This window comes from Nerophis ophidion, linkage group LG13, assembly GCF_033978795.1.
Source record: "Nerophis ophidion isolate RoL-2023_Sa linkage group LG13, RoL_Noph_v1.0, whole genome shotgun sequence".
NCBI classification, from domain to species: domain Eukaryota; kingdom Metazoa; phylum Chordata; class Actinopteri; order Syngnathiformes; family Syngnathidae; genus Nerophis; species Nerophis ophidion.
In genome coordinates, this window is record NC_084623.1 from 35,764,983 (window position 1) to 35,783,876 (window position 18,894).

Here is an 18,894-nt window from a genome sequence, read left to right on the forward strand (position 1 = left end):
AAATATACATTGGTTTTCTTAATTTTAGTGTTGTCAAATTATTTAAAACAATTTGAAATGTTTTACAAATGATTTATCGTTAGTCATAAAGTAGAACATTTAATTGAGTGTTTTTGTAGCATTGCAACACATTTGATTACTGTATTTACCAAACTATAAGCCGTTACTTTTTTTCAACACTTTGAACCCTGCGGCTCATAAAACAGTGTTGCTAGTTAATGGATTTTTATTCGCGACCATTATATTTTGTATTCAACAAATAGTTTTCACATAACACCGATAGTGACAGTGAAAAATTGTTATTGTTTGTGCTAAGGTGCCATGTTTTGGACAAGTTTGCTAACTGCATGTTTTGCGGATTGAAAATGTACTGCCTGTTTTGTGGCTTGAACCGTAAGTATAACCGTCCATAGCTTTTTTTCACAAACGGATTCTTCATTCATCACTCCATGCAATGTTTGTAAGTGTTACATTATAACTAAACTCAGGCCCAGAGAAGCCGGCGGCGTTTTTGGATGTTGTTGATTAATGGCTTTTGCTTTGCATAGTAGAGCTTTAACGTGCACTTACAGATGTAGCGACAAACTGTATTTAGTGACAGTGGTTTTCTGAAATGTTCCTGAGCCCATGTGGTGATATCCTTTAGAGATTGATGTTGGTTTTTGATACAGTGCCATCTGAAGGATCGAAGGTCACGGTCATTCAATGTTGATTTCCGGCCATGCCGCTTTGGTGGAGTGATTTCTCCAGATCCTCTAAACCTTTTGATGATATTATGGACCGTAGATGTTGAAATCCCTAAATTTCTTGCAAATGCCCTTTGAGAAATGTTGTTCTTAAACTGTTTGACTTTTTGCTCACGCAGTTGTGGACAAAGGGGTGTACCTCGTTCCATCCTTTCTTGTGAAAGACTGAGCATTTTTTGGGAAGCTGTTTTTATACCCAATCATGGCACCTACCTGCTCCCAATTAGCCTGCACACCTGTGGGATGTTCCAAATACAGTAAGTGTTTGATGAGCATTCCTCAACTTTATCAGTATTTATTGCCTTCTTTCCAAACTTCTTTGTCACGTGTTGTTGACATCAAATATTAGAGTAAATGATTATTTGCAAAAAAAAAAAAAGTTTATCAGTTTGAACATCAAATATGTTGTCTACCCATATTTCAACCCATATTCAACTGAATATGGGTTGAAAATGATTCCGTTCATCATTACATCTAACACAATATCCCAACTTGTATGGAAACGAGGTTTGTAATTTTAACACAGATTTGAATTTGTACATACTGCGTATTGGCCGCACCAGTCTATAACCCAGAGGTGTACACATTAAAACATGCAGTAGTTATACAGGCCCTTGTGTTTATTCACACATTTAAAAAAAGACAGCGCCTGTAACAAAGCCTAAAGTAGTCTATCAGTAGCCTTCTCCTTCTCCTCCTCCTGCGCTAAGCTCGGCATCCTGGACGCCCGGCCATCAGTCATTTTGGGGTCCATTACTGGTGGTGGATTTCCAATTTATGCTATGGATTTTCCCTTTTCGAAGACCGGTTCGATTTTCGTTGTGTCCATGTAGTCGTTTCTTCTTCATGATAGACATGAGTCCATAAAGTGCCAAATAGCTGAGTGAATAATTCAGTGTTATACATATATCGCGTACAATTTCATTGGTTCACCATGACTCATTTGGCAATTTCATTGGTCTAATATGACTAAGCTAAATCTATTCGGGGCATGTGAAGCTTGTGAACTCGTAAAAATTAATAAATTAAGCCCATTGTACTGTATAAAGCTCAGGGTTCAAAGCATTGGAAAATGTGAGACATTTCGGTAATCCTATCCTACAATGACAGAGTGATACTGTCTAATTTTGCAAAAGTAGACCTAGAAATAAGTTTTCCTTTTTTAACATACACTTGTAAACATATGAGCACAGGTGCATTTAGCAGCCACTGTCATCTGTCTGTGGGCGGGGGATTCACACTCCATTCTAAAATAACACTATCTCACATAATTTATTTTTAGTAATTACCCACGGTCAAAGAAAATTGCTGTATTAACCATTTTTGCATCAATGCATTTAGCACGACACCGTTAACAATTGTGTTCAACCCTACTTTCTAAGACAGCAACAGAATCTGAAATATATGAGCAGTACTATAAGGAGTAGATATCATTAGTAGCAGGAAAATCAGCAGTTAATTGTCTGCCTGTGATTACTGTTGTAATGTTCCCCTCTTGCAACATTCAGTATCTGGCCGTCAGTTGGAGAAACTTCATTACTGGAAGAATGAAAGGAGAAACTTTAGAATGTCTTTTTTTACTACTTAACCAATCCAAACATCTACTCAGGCAGCAAAGAGGATGACATAACGAAGGTTACAGTGCTGCGATCAAATTTACAAAGCAGCGATTTTCATTGATTGAAGTGAAATTGTACCAAAATATCGCACTGCCTGCAAAGTGACACGACTTCCCCAGTTGCATGCCTTAGTAATTAAAATGGAGGTCATTTTCTTTAATCATCAAAGACGTTACAGCCATTTGCCATTAACAAGAAAAATAACTCCTCATAGCTGCAATTCATTGATTAGTTTGAGGACTTCGCACGGATCGGCCTTTGAAAGGGGCATTATCCTACATTTCTTACTGTTCAGACGTACTTTTGTGTTTAAAGGCCTACTGAAACCCACTACTACCGACCACGCAGTCTGATAGTTTATATATCAATGATGAAATATTAACATTGCAACACATGCCAATAAGGCCTTTTTAGTTTACTAAATTACAGTTTCAAATTTCCCGCAGAGTTTCATGTTGAAAATGTCGCGGAATGATGACGCGTATGATGACGTGTGGTTTGTGACGTTATTGGTTGGAGGGGACTTACTAGCTCAGCACCACTTACGGCTAAAAGTCCTCTCTTTTCATCGCATAATTACACGGTAATTTGGAAATCTGTGTTGCTGAATCTTTTGCAATTTTTTCAATTAATAATGGAGACTATAAAGAACAATGCTGTTGGTGGTGTTGGATTTGGATGTCTTTTCATTTCCTTGTCAGATTTTAGAACAGCTAAAGTGTGAGCCTTTTACATAGACCTTGAATTTGGAATGTTGGAATGAAGCAATAACAATCTGTTATCTCAAGTGTCCGAGGTAGGGAGGAGAAGAAGAGGGGCGGGTGAGAGTGAGTGAGGAGGGAGAAACTGCCATTTTAGGAGGAGATCAATTTGGGCTGGGCATTGAACTGTTGTATCTAGATTGATCTCCCAAAGCGCTTTGGTTATAAAATATCAAAATGAGCAACCTCTGTCTCTGATGGATTTAAAACCAGCTTATGTGTCATAAAAAAACCAGGGGGGCGTTGACCGAAGGAAGAACAGGTCCAAAACGCAACAGTGGAAAGCGGTGTATTGCAGCTGTCTATGGCACCGAAACACAGCCGGTGTTTCTTTGTTTGTTTTGAAGCTTTAACACAGAGCGGTCAAGCGAACATGTTTCTCTACGTCAACCAGCATGTTTTTGGATGGGAAAATTGTGATATATATCTTACCGGAGACATCAGTGGATTATTCGTCCTCCTGCAGTAGCTGTCAAAAAAGGCAGCTGTGAGCTTGTCTCCTCGGCTTCTCTCTGAGACACTGCGTGTTCACCGCAGCCATAAGACTTTGAGGTATGTCTTTAGAATCTCACTAAAACACTATTAAAACAATAAGCAGATAAGGGATCTTCCCGAATTATCCTAGTAAATGTGTCTAATTTCATCTGAAACGCTCACACTGCCGCCGCTCTGAGCCGTCGCTTTTAATTCTATTTAATTTTTTTTTTTTCTAGTCCTTCGCTATCAATATCCTCATCCACGAATCTTTCATCCTCGCTCAAATTAATGGGGAAATTGTCGCTTTCTCGGTCCGAATTGTTCTTACTGCTGGTGGCTCACATTATATAAACAATGTGAGGATGTGAGGAGCCCTCACACCGGTGACGTCACGCGCACATACTTCCGGTAAAGGCAAGGCTTTTTTATTAGCGACCAAAAGTTGCGAACTTTATCGTCGATGTTCTCTACTAAATCCTTTCAGCAAAAATATGGCAATATCGCGAATTGATCAAGTATGACACAGAGAATGGACCTGCTATCCCCGTTTAAATAAGAAAATCTCATTTCAGTAGGCCTTTAAAGTGTTGTACTGTGGTTCTACATCAGTGGTTCTTAATTTTTTTTCATTAAATACCACCTCAGGAAAAACTTGGCTTTCCATGTACCACCATTGTGACCGTATGAGCGTAGTAGGCCTAAGTATTCATTGAAAAAGGCAGAGGTTTTATTTAACAAGTATATTTAATATGTTTGGCCATTGGAACATGACCCACGGTTTGAATATTGGAAAATATAGCGCTGTACTTTAGATGGAGCCCGCGTACCACTAGTGGGACATGTACCACAGTTTGAGAATCACCGTTCTACATGATGTAAATGTACGTACTGTACAAGCTTGGTGTGTTTTTAAGTTGGACCTGTTTTCAAGGCCTCCCCAGAATCAATTGGCAGTCCTAACCAGGATTTTATTTGGAGTTCCCTTCCCCATGACACTTTTTTAACTGATTTTCATTCTTTTTTAATCAAACTTGCATTTGTTTTGTACTAAAATGAATTAATGAGGAATAAATCGCTCAACAATTACTTTTTATTGCAAAATAACAACTTTATCATCTGTAAAACCGAAATATTTTGACCTTAATTCCTCGATTCTGACCCGGTTATGAACCCGGTACCTTCTGCGTTGCATAACAAGCCACAAGGGCAGTAAGGTAATCCTTTTTTTATTGCTGTTAATTTGTTTCAGGCTTGACCGTACTAAATACATTTCCGCAAAGGCAAGGCAAGGCAACTTTATTTACATAGCAAGTTTACAACAATTTTCAAATTGGACCAAAGTAGGGATGTCCCGATCCAGGATTTTGCTCTTCCGATCCGATACGATATTGTTTTTGCACTTCCGATCCGATGCCGATACTGGCCTATCCGAGCATGTTTTAAAGTTCAAAGTTATTTAGCCTACTTAGTTGTCAGATTCATGCTGAAAAGGATTTTAGTACTCTTGATAACAACTACCCAGCTGAATTAGGTGAGTTTAAATAATACACAATAGTTGGTATTCAAGGATAAACACAAAATATCAAAAATTATACATCACAAACAGAAATGGCATCATTAAACAGTAAAAAAGTGAACAGTATAAAATGCAAATAATGCTGTAAACATTATTTAAAAAAATCAAAACACACAAACAACCTGAGTGGGATAAAATGTCTATCACTCACCATCAATACTTGCTCTTGCTCTATCACTCACCATCAATACTTGCTCTTGAACAAGTGTAAACTTAAAAAAAAATATATATATATATATATGTATATCTACACACTTCCTTCAATTGTTTGCCCCAGTCAGGGGGCGGGCAAAAAATTGAAGTCCAAGCATAATGGGGAGATATATCTAACAAAGACGAGCACTTCAAGATGCTCAGGTGTCAGCCTGCTCCTGTGTTCATCTATGATGAGTGCTAAAAAGCTTCTCACTCGCAAGAGTCACTAAAATGTCTTACAACTTTACCACCACGCTTGACTTTATTGTGGCATGTTTTGCACTCCACCTCTTCATCTTTTTCGTTTTGTAGGATAAAATAATCCCACACAGCTGACATTTTTATCATACCTTTTAATTCACACGGCCGTCTGAACGGTTAGAACACAGACCTGTGGATGTTTTGAAGGTGTTCTGGAAAATGCGGAACGGAGTTTAGGGAGCAGCAGAAAAGTGGAATGTATTATTTAAATCAGTGCGTTGGAAAACACGGACCTGAGTTTTTTTAAAAACTGGATCTGGATTGGCATTTTCCCATGCCTTGCCGATACGCATTTTTTGGCAAATATCGGCGGCCGATCATATCCAAATATTGGATCGGGACAACCCTAGACCAAAGTGCTTCACAGGTTAATAACCATAGAGCAAAAAAACAAACAAATAACATAAACAACGCATAAGCTAAAAGGGTTCAAATAGGAGAAATTATTCATTGTAATGTGAAAATGTTCACAGCTAGAGCATAAACATTTTTTGCCGACCTTCTAAATACAGTATGATACATACATAGTCACCTTTACACTTGTAAAGGCAGGACTGGATGCTGTCTGAGGCTGAGCCAATCAGTACCCACGTTACTAAACAACGCGCTCTGATTAATTTGGGCTCTTCTAAAAGATACTCCGGTGTTTTTTTTGTTTGTTAACTTAGCCATTTTTATGCCTGAATATGTAGATTGTGCTAAAAAACAAAAAACAAAGCAAAGATCTGTGATGTAATGACGCCAAAAGCTTTGTAGCGCAATGTCGCAGGGGATGACTGTCATGGGGAAAATATGTGATTATATTTTTAGCAATGGCGGAGCACAAAGTGGCCAGGAATACGTTTGTGGTGAAATTTCATATGAAGTGCCTAGTCATTTATTAATTGATATTTTTCATGCGTTTATTCATGAGAGACATGGCCCGCACGGATCGCGACGTCCCTACGCACAGTGTATGTTCTTTGTTTAGGGCTAGGCGGCACTGCCTGCTTTAATACTGTATGTATGCAACTCTTACATCTTGTGCACTGTTAGGTATGAAAACTTTAGGATATCTTGTTACAGCTTTGGGGAGCCAATTCATGGCAACTTGTCGGGTGTCACGGGGTAACCGCTGTTCATGGTGCATTTCATTAACCTAGAAAGTCTAATGTCAGAGCTGAGAATGACGTCAATGCAGAGTTATATGTTAAACTTCAAAGGTTGGAAATCAAGATGTCCACATCTACGAATGCTATTTTTGTGCTCGTCTTATCTGAATATAAACAATGTATGGAAAAAAAATGCACTCCTTCTGCAACTTTCGAATACGTTGAATTATGAGAAAACACAGATGATATCAGTAGCGATGTAGAACGTATAAAACATATGAAAACATTTCATTTACATTACAGTAATGTTACTATGTATAAACATCTTAAAATACAACTGATATGGCTGATTTAGTGTGAGTTGTGTGGTCGTCTGTTTTTAATTTTTTATTTATATTGTTTTATTTAGTTTCACCCTTTAAAATCATTTTAATCATATTTATTTTTATTGTGTTTTTATATTGGTTTTATATTTGTTTTGTTTTTATTCAGTCTTTGGTGGAGCTAGGGATCGTATTTGAATCTTGTTTTTAATTTTTTGTGCAGCATTTGAAAACATTTTTGTTGTTTGAATGTGCTATATAATTAAAGTGGATTGGATTGACAAGAGAAAAAAAGTAAAAAAGTCTTAGTACCAAATATTACAGAAGCTTCCAATATTGTTTACACCATAGAGCAGCCAACTTTGAAAGCCAACTCGTTAGTAGATTAGATTAGATTAGATGTACTTTATTTATTCCTTCAGCAGAGTTCCTTAAGGAAAATAAAACTTTCAGCACAATCCCACGCTGACAGGTCTGCCGGCTTCCAGCGCCCCTTACAAAAAAGATGAGATACAGGTAAATAAGTGGGGGGGAATGGGAGATAAAAATAGAACATTGAAATAAAATAAAATAAAATAAAAAAAATTGGTCTAAGCCTGGGCCCTGGAAAGGGGGTCCAGACTGAGGCCAAGGGAAAAAAACAAAACAACTCATAGCCATACTACACATCCCTCTCACATGTGTAAGAGGGAAACATCAAACATCAAGGAAAAAAAGGACATGAAAGACATTAAAGCAGCTGATACAACCAGCCACTTCTACATACAGCTATGAATAAAAACTAAAAGAAACATATACACTGTGGTGGCCTCTAGTGAAGACTCTGACTTTCAGAGTACGAATTCCGACCTCGTGTGGAGTTCAAGTTTAAATTTCCGACTAGGAACTCGGAAAATCCCGACTACGGCACTCACTTTTTACAAATGTATTTATTTAACCATGAAAGTCCCATTGAGAATTAAAACAAACTATTTTTCAAGGGACTCTTGGCCAAGAGGCAGCAAAGATAGTTACATAAAAATACATGTCATACACATTAAGACAAACAGTTACAATTTAAAAATGTCATCTCAAATGCTCTCAATCTGGACTTAAAAGCCCTCAGTGAAATAAATTCAGATAATTTCCAGTCTTTTTGCAACATGTTCCATGTAAGAGGAGCAGAGTAAACAAAAGCTCTTTTCCCCAGTTGTGTGTGGGCAAATGGAACAGTAAGCAAAAAATTATTATTTGAACGCAAACAATAAGAGTCAACACTCCTCACTTTGCTAACTTTTTTTTGGAAAATGGCAGGGTGGTGTTTTTGTAAAATGTATACCAATAACTCGTCAATAATTTCACACTAAGCTTTGTGTTATATATAATTTAAAAGTGCAAAAACATATATTGCATTGTGTTGGCGGCATAGAGGGGTCCTGTAATGCATAACCAACTTTTCTTACCTTTTGGTGCCTTCAATCAATTACCTATTTTTGTGTATTTGGGATAGCTAAAGCTTTTTGGGACTAAAAGACAAGTCCTGAAAAACTTTAATTAAACCATGGAAGCATGGCAGAGATATTTATGAAATTTGCTCCACTTGTGACGTTTTTTTCTCCCGAGTGTGACGCAAGTGGATTTCTCCATATTTGGTAAAAATCTACCTGAAGAGCTTTAAGTGAGTCCACTATTGTAGTATGACACAGTGGAAGTTGAGGCATGTAAAAAAGACCACCCACACAAAGGTGCATCCTGAAATGACGGTCAGAAAGTGGCTTGAAGATGGTCTGTAAAACATAATCTATGCAACATTTATTTTAACCATTACATTTTATGTAGACCACAAGGAATTGTTTTTAACAAAGACCCCTTTCAAAATGAAAAAAAAATCAATTATGTTTTCCGATTGTTTAGTAATAATATTATATGAATAATACTGTACAAAGTAGTATATCAACTCTGCATATCCAACTAGACCTCCTTAATGGAACCGGTATTAGTATAGTACCGGAATACTAATGAATCATTTTCAGTATGATGCCGTCTCTGAAACGTACTGGTCCCGCGTCTGCTTCAAAGTCGCGTCATAACATGGCTGGTTTACAAGCAGAGGAGCATGTTCGGCAGCACACGATCCCAGAGTACTTACACGCAGACAGTGTGTAGACAGAAAATGGAGAACGGATGCATTTTGGCTTGAAAACTAACGATAAAGGTGAAGTTATAACAATGAAACTCCCTCAGGAAGAGTTGCTTTAAGACATGGATAGCTAGCTAACGGCTAATGTCCATCTGCCGTCGGCAGTGTTTTCGCTACTTCTAAATCTAATCCCGGTCTCCATGGCGACAAAGTACATTTCTTACAAGTATCATCCCTGCAGGACGAGGAATAGCTAAACATTCTTCACTACACACCGTAGCTCAAACAGCATCAAAATGTAAACAAACCGCTGGTGGATCGACACCTAACATTCACTGTAATGATATCAAGTACAAGCACGTATCGAGTCGATACTACTATATTTACGTCGATATTTTTTGGCATCACAACAACTTTCGTTTTTTTAAAATGAAACTCAGGAAATATGTCCCTGGACACATAAGGACTTTGAATATGACCAATGTATGATCCTGTAACTACTTGGTATCGGATTGATACCAAAATGTGTGGTGTCATCCAAAACTAATGTAAATCATCCAAACAACAGAAGAATAATGATAGTGATTATTATATTTTAACAGAAGTGTAGATAGAACATGTTAAAACAAAAAGTAAGCAGATATTAACAGTAAATGAACAAGTATATTAATAATAGAGTTTTACAGTTTGTCCCTCATAGTGTATACAAAATAATAGAATGGAAACTGACACAATATGTTCCTGCATACGTCAACAGACTATTTGGTGGCCTTTGTTTGTTTACCTACTACTAAAACACAAGTTGTCTAGTATGTTCACTATTTCATTTAAGGACTTAACTGCAATAAGAAACATATTTTTAATGTACCCTGATATTTTTTTTTGTTAAAATAAAGCCAATAATGCAATTTTTTGTGGTCCCCTTTATTTAGAAAAATCCCGAAATAATTTTGGTATCGTTACAATACTAGTCGCTTCCTTTCGCTTAACTAGTCAGGATTATTTGCCGGTGGATGCTGCTTCAAGATAGTTGTGATAATAAGCTGTTGTGATAATAAGCTGTGATAATCGCTCCGCATGTTTATATAGCTGTGTAGTTCTCCATACTGTCAAACATGAAATGTGTCCATTTGTCTACACTTCTCTTTCTCCCATGTAAACACAGTGTCTTAACTCGTTACAATATTGCATCATTGATTTAATTTGATCTTGTATACCATATTCTTTTAGAATAGAGCACCATTGTTTAACGCTCTCCTGCCTGTGGGATGAGGACTAAAAATGTAAAAAGTCTTGGCTGCATGCTATCATGTTTCATCAATTCATTAAGTGTGCAAGTGTGCGTTTTCTGCCAAGCCGGCCTTGGATGTGTGCCACTAATTGGCGATTCAAGTCTGGATGTAAAGATAGATAGCTGCAGGGAGGAATGAAAGAGCAACAAACCTTTGTAATCTTTGGTAAAAAGCAGCATATGAAGCTTTTATGGTCTTATGTCAGCAGAACTGCTGTCACACTTTATTTTATGCATGCTCTGAATTTGTCTTTACTTGCCAGTACAAACCCCGTTTCCATATGAGTTGGGAAATTGTGTTAGATGTAAATACAAACGGAATACAATGATTTGCAAATCATTTTCAACCCACATTCAGTTGAATATGCTACAAAGACGACATATTTGATGTTCAAACTGATAATTATTTAATTTTTTTGCAAATCATTACCTTTAGAATTTGATGCCAGCAACACGTGACAAAGAAGTTGGGAAAGGTGGCAATAAATACTGATAAAGTTGAGGAATGCTCATCAAACACTTATTTGGAACATCCCACAAATGTGCAGGCTATTTGGGAACAGGTGGGTGCCATGATTGGGTATAAAAACAGTTTCCCAAAAAATGCTAAGAACAACATTTCTCTAAGTGCAATTGCAAGAAATCTAAGGATTTCAACATCTACGGTCCATAATATCATCAAAAAGTTCAGAGAATCTGGAGAAATCATTCCACGTAAGCGGCATGGCCGGAAACCAACATTGAATGACCGTGACCTTCGATCCCTCAGACGGCACTGTATCAAAAACCGACATCAATCTCTTAAGGATATCACCACATGGGCTCAGGAACACTTCAGAAAACCACTTTCACTAAATACAGTTCGTCGCTACATCTGTAAGTGCAAGTTAAAGTTCTACTATGCTAAGCGAAAGCCATTTATCAACAACATCCAGGAACGCCGCCGGCTTTTCTGGACCCGAGATCATTTAAGACGGACTGATGCAAAGTGGAAAAGTGTTCTGTGGTCTGACGAGTCCACATTTCAAATTAATTTTGGAGATATTCGACATTGTGTCATCTGGACCAAAGGGGAAGCAAACCATCCAGATTGTTATCGATGCAAAGTTCAGAAGCCAGCATCTGTGATGGTATGGGGGTGCATTAGTGCCCAAGGCATGGGTAACTTACACATCTGTGAAGGCACCACTAATGCTAAAAGGTACATACAGGTTTTGGAACAACATATGCTGCCATCTAAGCGCTGTCTTTTTCATGGATGCCCCTGCTTATTTCAGCAAGACAATGCCAAACCACATTCAGCACGTGTTACAACAGCGTGGCTTCGTAAAAAAAGAGTGTGAGTACTTTCCTGGCCCGCCTGCAGTCCAGACCTGTCTCCCATCGAAAATGTGTGGCGCATTATGAAGCGTAAAATACGACAGCGGAGACCCCGGACGGTTGAACGACTGAAGCTCTACATAAAACAAGAATGGGAAAGAATTCCACTTTCAAAGCTTCAACAATTAGTTTCCCCTAGTTCCCAAACGTTTGAGTGTTGTTAAAAGAAAAGGTGATGTAACCCAGTGGCGAACATGCCCTTTCCCAACTACTTTGGCACGTGTTGCAGCCATGAAATTGAAAGTAAATTATTATTTGCAAAAAAAAAAAAAGTTTATGAGTTTGAACACCAAATATCTTGTCTTTGTAGTGCATTCATTAAAATAAGCGTTGAAAATGATTTGCAAATCATTGTATTCCGTTTATATTGACATCCAACACAATTTCCCAACTCATATGGAAACGGGGTTTGTATATGTATGTATGTATATATATATATATACATACACACACATATATACAATAGATCGCATTACTTTCTTTGTTTTGTGGTTTCTATGCCTAAATATAACTATGAAGACCTGCTTGTGCAAATAAAATAACATCATGTTAAGTCTTAGTAATAAATATTGTATTTGTTCGTCTATTCTAACGTATTTTACTTGTCGATTTTCATAACAGAAACTAAAAGCTTATGTTGTGCGATGCGTTAGCATAAAGAAAATATCCTTAATAGTAATAATAAACTAGATGGATAAATCTATCCCGGGAATATTGATATCGCTAGCAAAGACGCTAGGGACGGCGTGGCGCAGTGGGAGAGTGGCCGTGCGCAACCCGGGGGTCACTGGTTCAGATCCCACCTGGAACCAACCTCGTCACGTCCGTTGTGTCCTGAGCAAGACACTTCACCCTTGCTCCTGATGGGTGCTGGTTGGCGCCTTGCATGGCAGCTCCCTCCATCAGTGTGTGAATGTGTGTGTGAATGGGTGAATGTGGAAGTAATGTCAAAGCGCTTTGAGTACCTTGAAGGTAGAAAAGCGCTATACAAGTACAACCCATTTATCATTTATTCATACTAAACAACAGGGACATAGAATGCTAAATGATGAGACAAAATATGAGCTTCACATTATAAAAAGATCTGCAGACATGAATTGTAAATGATAGACTAATATTTGCAGCGGGAAATCAACTGCAAACAAACATATCCCTTTTCTCATTGGCGTCACAATCACAGAAGCACCGCCCTGGTTATGTAGATCAAATACGGTACTTAGCGATGCACAAATAAATCCAGTATTGTCTTTCACGGATTAATGCCAAATTTGTGGACCACTCAGATATAAATATCTGTGTAAGTGTCGAAGGGAGTGAGTTCCAGGCAAGCACTAACATCTTGGTGATGATCAATGGTTTACATCTTTCAAAAATTATTTTTCTTAAAGGTGTATAAATCCACTTTATCCCATTTTGAATATTTTATCATGATCACTTAAAAACCTTTTGTGATACGCGCAAATGGGACGTTCGACCATCACCTGAAACCTGTAAATACTTCCAGGTCTTGTGATTGCAACCCAGCTATTGGTACCTGTTATTGTGTAATTGGGGTCTGCATAAGTCCCTAAAATTGGAGGCATGGCTAAAATATTACTAGTGGTTAGAATGTTCGTCCTGAGATCGGTAGGTTGTGAGTTCAAACCCCGGATGAGTCATATCAAAGACTATAAAATTTGGACCCATTACCTCCCTGCTTGGCACTCAGCTTCAAGGGTTGGAATTGGGGGTTAAAACAAGGGGATGGCTCAAATGCAGAAGACAAATTTCACCACACATAGTGTGTGACTATCATTGGTACTTTAACTTGTGCGAGTCCGCCATCGTAGTCCATGTTGTAGTCAATAGTATTTTCTTTGTCTCTATCCTCTTGTTTTGGGGCAGACTGGCTCGTACTTGCACATGCATCCCCCACTGTTGCCATTTCTAATAGTAGCGTATAGTTTGAACTTTTATCTCTTAGAAGACTTACTATGAAAGTGCTAAAAACTACAACAAAAGATGGCAGGGAGAAGACCGTCAAAGTGGAGGCACGTAAATAAGACAGACCACAAAACGGCGCGTTCTGAAGAGACGCTCAGAAAGCGACTGGAAGATGGTCTGTAAAACATAATTCATGCAAAATTTTGACCAAAGAACCATCATTGGATGTTATGTAGACCACCAGGAAGTGAATCTTGAATCCGACCGGATCCTGGTTGGGCGTGTGCAGCGCTCAAGTGCAGGGCGACTTCCAATATGATTTGCGTATTTATAAGTAGGCGTGGTCTGGGTTTGCCAAGCCACGCCTACATCTGGGACCAATTTCAAGTTGATTGTGATGTGAAAGAAAAAGTGTGCACACACTTTAAAACATAAAATGTTTAACTTTCATATGTTTTTGGGGGGAATTGAACATGTGTCTATTTTTCATAGGAAAACCACGCAACTGTTGTTCTATCAGGCCCCAGCTGTTTGAATGTAACATGCATCATAGTTGTCGTTGTCATTACCAAGCTAATCAGTAGCATGTCAATGGCAAATCCTTTTTGAATTAGCATCAATCTAGCGTATTTTGAAAAGAAGAGCCTTACTGTATGTTTGACTGTTTTTTATCAGTCATACTTGCTTTGTTGTCTTGGACAATTGCAGCCTTACCTAGAGACGGTCTGAATCCGCTCTGAGTGTTGCTAGATTGCGTGTTTGCCCGCTGAGTCTGAAACCGGACGGGACTTCACGTGCAACAATAGTATCGAAATATGTCACAGTTTGATTTAATGCAGGGGTCTCAGACACGCGGCCTGCGGTCCAATTGCAGCCCGCGAGACGTTATTTTGCGGCCCCCACCTAATATATGAAAGTTTAATGTTAGAGCGGCCCGCGAGTTTTATATGAATGGCGCTTGCCCGCGTTGTGTGCGGCACTGAAGTAATCTACCAATCACGGTGTGGTGATTGGTAGATTGGCTCCCCGTTGGCTCCAGACAGAGACAATTTTTGTTATGTGGGTCCAAAATGGATCTTTCAACGTTCTGGGTTGCCTCCCTCTGCATTAGTGGAAAAGCGGCAAATGAGTGAACGCGACAGACACGTTACCAAGGAGACGAGGGTTCTCTTACGTGCCTGGCTGTAGTCACACCGCGACACCTGTCCGTCAGTAATAAGTCTCCAAAAACCTGGACCAATTCAAACTTTTCTGTATTTATTTTTTTATTGTTTAAATTGCATTGCCTCACACAATGAACACTACATACATTACTATATGACGCAAGATAACACTCCGGGAGCCGTCACTTTTTTGCGCTCGACATCCCGGTACTTTCCTGGCTATTATCCGCCGACCGCCGTGTTGCTGAAAGGGGAACATTATCACAATTTCAAAAGGGTTAAAAACAATAAAAATCAGTTCCCAGAGGCTTGTTTTATTTTTCGAAGTGTTTTTCAAAATTTTACACCTCCCGGAATATCCCTAAAAAAAGCTTTAAAGTTTTTGATTTTCGCTATTTGCGATGCGACTGTCCATTTCCCTGTGACGTCATACAGGGCTGCCAATACAAACAACATGGCGGTTACCACAGCAAGTTATAGCGACATTAGCTCGGATTCAGACTCGGATTTCAGCGGCTTAACCGATTCAACAGATTACGCATGTATTGAAACAGATGGTCGGAGTATGGAGGCAGATAGCGAAAACGAAATTGAAGAAGAAATTGAAGCTATTGAGCGAATAGCTATTGACGCTATTCGGCCATAGCATGGGTGTACCTAATGAAGTGGCCCATAGCATGGCTGCCTTATTAGCATCGCCGGTAAAATGTGCAGCCCAAACGATCAGGATTTTTGCATCTTGTGACACTGGAGCAACTTAAATCTGTCGATTGGTAAGTGTTTCTTTCACATTAAATGTGGGTATCTAGTTTCAAATGTACATACAGCTAGCGTAAATAGCATGTTAGCATCGATTAGCATAGCATGTTAGCATCGATTAGCTGGCAGTCATGCCGTGACCAAATATGTCTGATTAGCACATAAGTCAACACCATCAACAAAACTCACCTTTGTGATTTCGTTGACTTAATCGTTGCAAATGCATCTGCAGGTTATCCATACATCTCTCTGCTATGTCTGTCTTAGCATCACCGGTCAAATGTGAAGACACTCTGGCAAATTCAATGGGGGTCTGGCGGTAGATTTCTTACCAGTGGTGCAACTTGAATCCCTCCCTGTTAGTGTTGTTACACCCTCCGACAACACACCGTCAAGGCATGATGTCTCCAAGGTTCCAAAAAATAGTCGAAAAAACGGAAAATAACAGAGCTGAGACCCGGTGTTTGTAATGTGTTGAAAATGAAAATGGCGGGTGTATTACCTCGGTGACGTCATGTTCTGACGTCACGGCTAAAACACAGATAAACAGAAAGGCGTTTAATTTGCCAAAATTAACCCATTTAGAGTTCGGAAATCGGTTAAAAAAATACATGGTCTTTTTTCTGCAACATCAAGGTACATATTGACGTTTGCATAGGTCTGGTGATAATGTTCCGCTTGAAGGGAGGAAAAGCGGAACGACACACATTGCGGAAATAACATTATTCTCCGTGCGTTGGCTAAACACAAACATGTCTTTTTCAAAGCCTGCAGTGAAGAGAAAGGTTCGTGATGAGCAATTCCAGGAAAAGTGGGAGATCTAATATTTCTTTGTTGAGCACAGGGGCATCCCGACGTGTCTTATTTGCACAGAGAAAGTTGCGGTGCACAAGGGATACAATTTGAAACGTCATTATACTACTAGACATGCTGAGGAGTATGCAAAAATGTTTTTGAGAAATCTTTTCTTGCGGCCCAGCCTCATTCAAACTCTGCGTCCATTGGCCCCCAGGTAAATTGAGTTTGAGACCCCTGATTTAAAGTGAATTGATGCCCGGTAGTATAAATGGAATTCAGTTGGTACCAATAAAACTACAGAATTCAGTTCCCATCCCTACTCGCCACTACAAATAGATTGCGGTCCTGTGGGAAACCATGGCTACTGTGCTCGTTTGGCTTACACATTGCCTCTTGAATACAGTTTGACATTCAGAGTTGCCTTGTGTTGTGTTTAGTGATGCGTGTGTGTTTTCTCGTCTGTGTGTGCAGCAGTGTGTGTGTGCTCGGTCTCATCAACTCCAGGCACTATTGCCTTCTGCTTGCATAATGCTACTGGAGAGCACCTCTTTCTACCCCCGCGGCTGCAGTTGCCAGGGTTACCAACAGGTCGTCCGCCACAGCGATGAGGATAAATGAGCTCGTGCTCCCATCAGCCCCTGGGTCATGCTTACTTTCCCCCCCTTCTTGTTTTTGTCCAAACACAGACATTAAGTTCAGCGCAAGTAAATAACGATTTTCCGCAGCATATTACTCAACACAATCATTTTAATACAAAACAGAGTTCTTTTCCAGCTCGTCAAACAGCATTGGAAAAGTCAACCCGAAAGAACTGGAGGCTCTGAGGCCAGTGCCAATCCATCATTGTAATGATCATCTGCTCCCAGATCTCAAACATCACACATCCTCACTCAATAGGTGCACTGTAGTCGCTCTTTTAGTCGCTCACTCTATTTCTGTCATCACTCCGCTGTCCAGTGTCATGATGTGATGCATGGGCGACCATGTGTCTGCTTTGTGACATTTCATCTTGATGATAGAAGGGCTGCAGTTTAGTAATACAAATAGTATCCAGCAGGATGTCATACTACATCATACCATACTCACAATTAAGCTTTTGTCAGTTACAATTCAACCAAGTGCTCCTAGTCGTTTGTTTTTTTTAGGGGGCTCTACTGACTGGTTTTCTGGGTCTTGTCTCTGCAGGATGATGGCGATGTGGAAGATGACATGACGCTCAGAGAGGTAAGAAAGGGTTATAAGCACACCAATTATTCTGAGAAACACATTGGTATATATTTTGCCTTTATTTTTTTAGGTGTTCACTTTTTCTTGACATTATTTAAGTGCAATACTCCCTTGGTAGTAATACAGTAGTATCTCAACTTACACGCTTAATTGTTTCTCCGGCAAAGTTCTTACCTCTAAACATTTGTTAGCTTTCACTGTTATGCTGATGACACCCAACTCTACATGCCCCTAAAGCTGACCAACACGCCAGATTGTAGCCAGCTGGAGGCGTGTCTTAATGAAATTAAACAATGGATGTCCGCTAACTTTTTGCAACTCAACGCCAAAAAAACGGAAATGCTGATTATCGGTCCTTCTAGACACCGACCTCTATTTAATAATACAACTTTAACATTTGACAACCTAACAATTAAACAAGGCGTCTCGGTAAAGAATCTGGTTATTATCTTCGACCCAACTCTCTCCTTTGAGCCCCACATTAAAAGCGTTACTAAAACGGCCTTTTTTCATCTCCGTAATATCGCTAAAATTCGCTCCATTTTGTCCACTAAAGACGCTGAGATCATTATCCATGCGTTTGTTACGTCTCGCCTCGACTACTGTAACGTATTATTTTCGGGTCTCCCCATGTCTAGCATTAAAATATTACAGTTGGTACAAAATGCGGCTGCTAGACCTTTGACAAGAACAAGAAAGTTTGATCACATTACGCCTGTACTGGCTCACCTGCACTGGCTTCCTGTGCACTTAAGATGTGACTTTAAGGTTTTACAACTTATGTATAAAATACTACACGGTCTAGCTCCAGCCTATCTTGCCGATTGTATTGTACCATATGTCGCGGCAAGAAATCTGCTTTCAAAGGACTCCGGCTTATTAGTGATTCCCAGAGCCCAAAAAAAGTCTGCGGGCTATAGAGCGTTTTCCATTCGAGCTCCAGTACTCTGGAATGCCCTCCCGGTAACAGTTCGAGATGCTACCTCACTATAAGCCTTTAAATCTCACCTTAAGACTCATTTGTATACTCTAGCCTTTAAATAGACTCCCTTTTTAGACCAGTTGATCATCATTGTCACCGACGTCCCACTGGTTGTGAGTCTTCCTTGCCCTTATGTGGGTTCTACGAGGATGTCGTAGTCGTAGTGGTTTGTGCAGCCCTTTGAGACACTAGTGATTTAGGGC

The 18,894-nt window shown here is 39.3% G+C and overlaps 1 protein-coding gene across 1 annotated transcript in view; it reads left to right on the forward strand.

Moving 5' to 3' along the window:
- The window catches only part of LOC133564490 (chloride channel protein 2-like), a 361,490-nt gene that overhangs the window by 304,992 nt on the left and 37,604 nt on the right, over positions 1 to 18,894 (forward strand). The window contains exon 20 of the mRNA XM_061918842.1: positions 17,668 to 17,706. Coding sequence (XP_061774826.1) covers positions 17,668 to 17,706 — 39 coding nt within the window. The remainder of the gene's footprint in view (positions 1 to 17,667; positions 17,707 to 18,894) is intronic.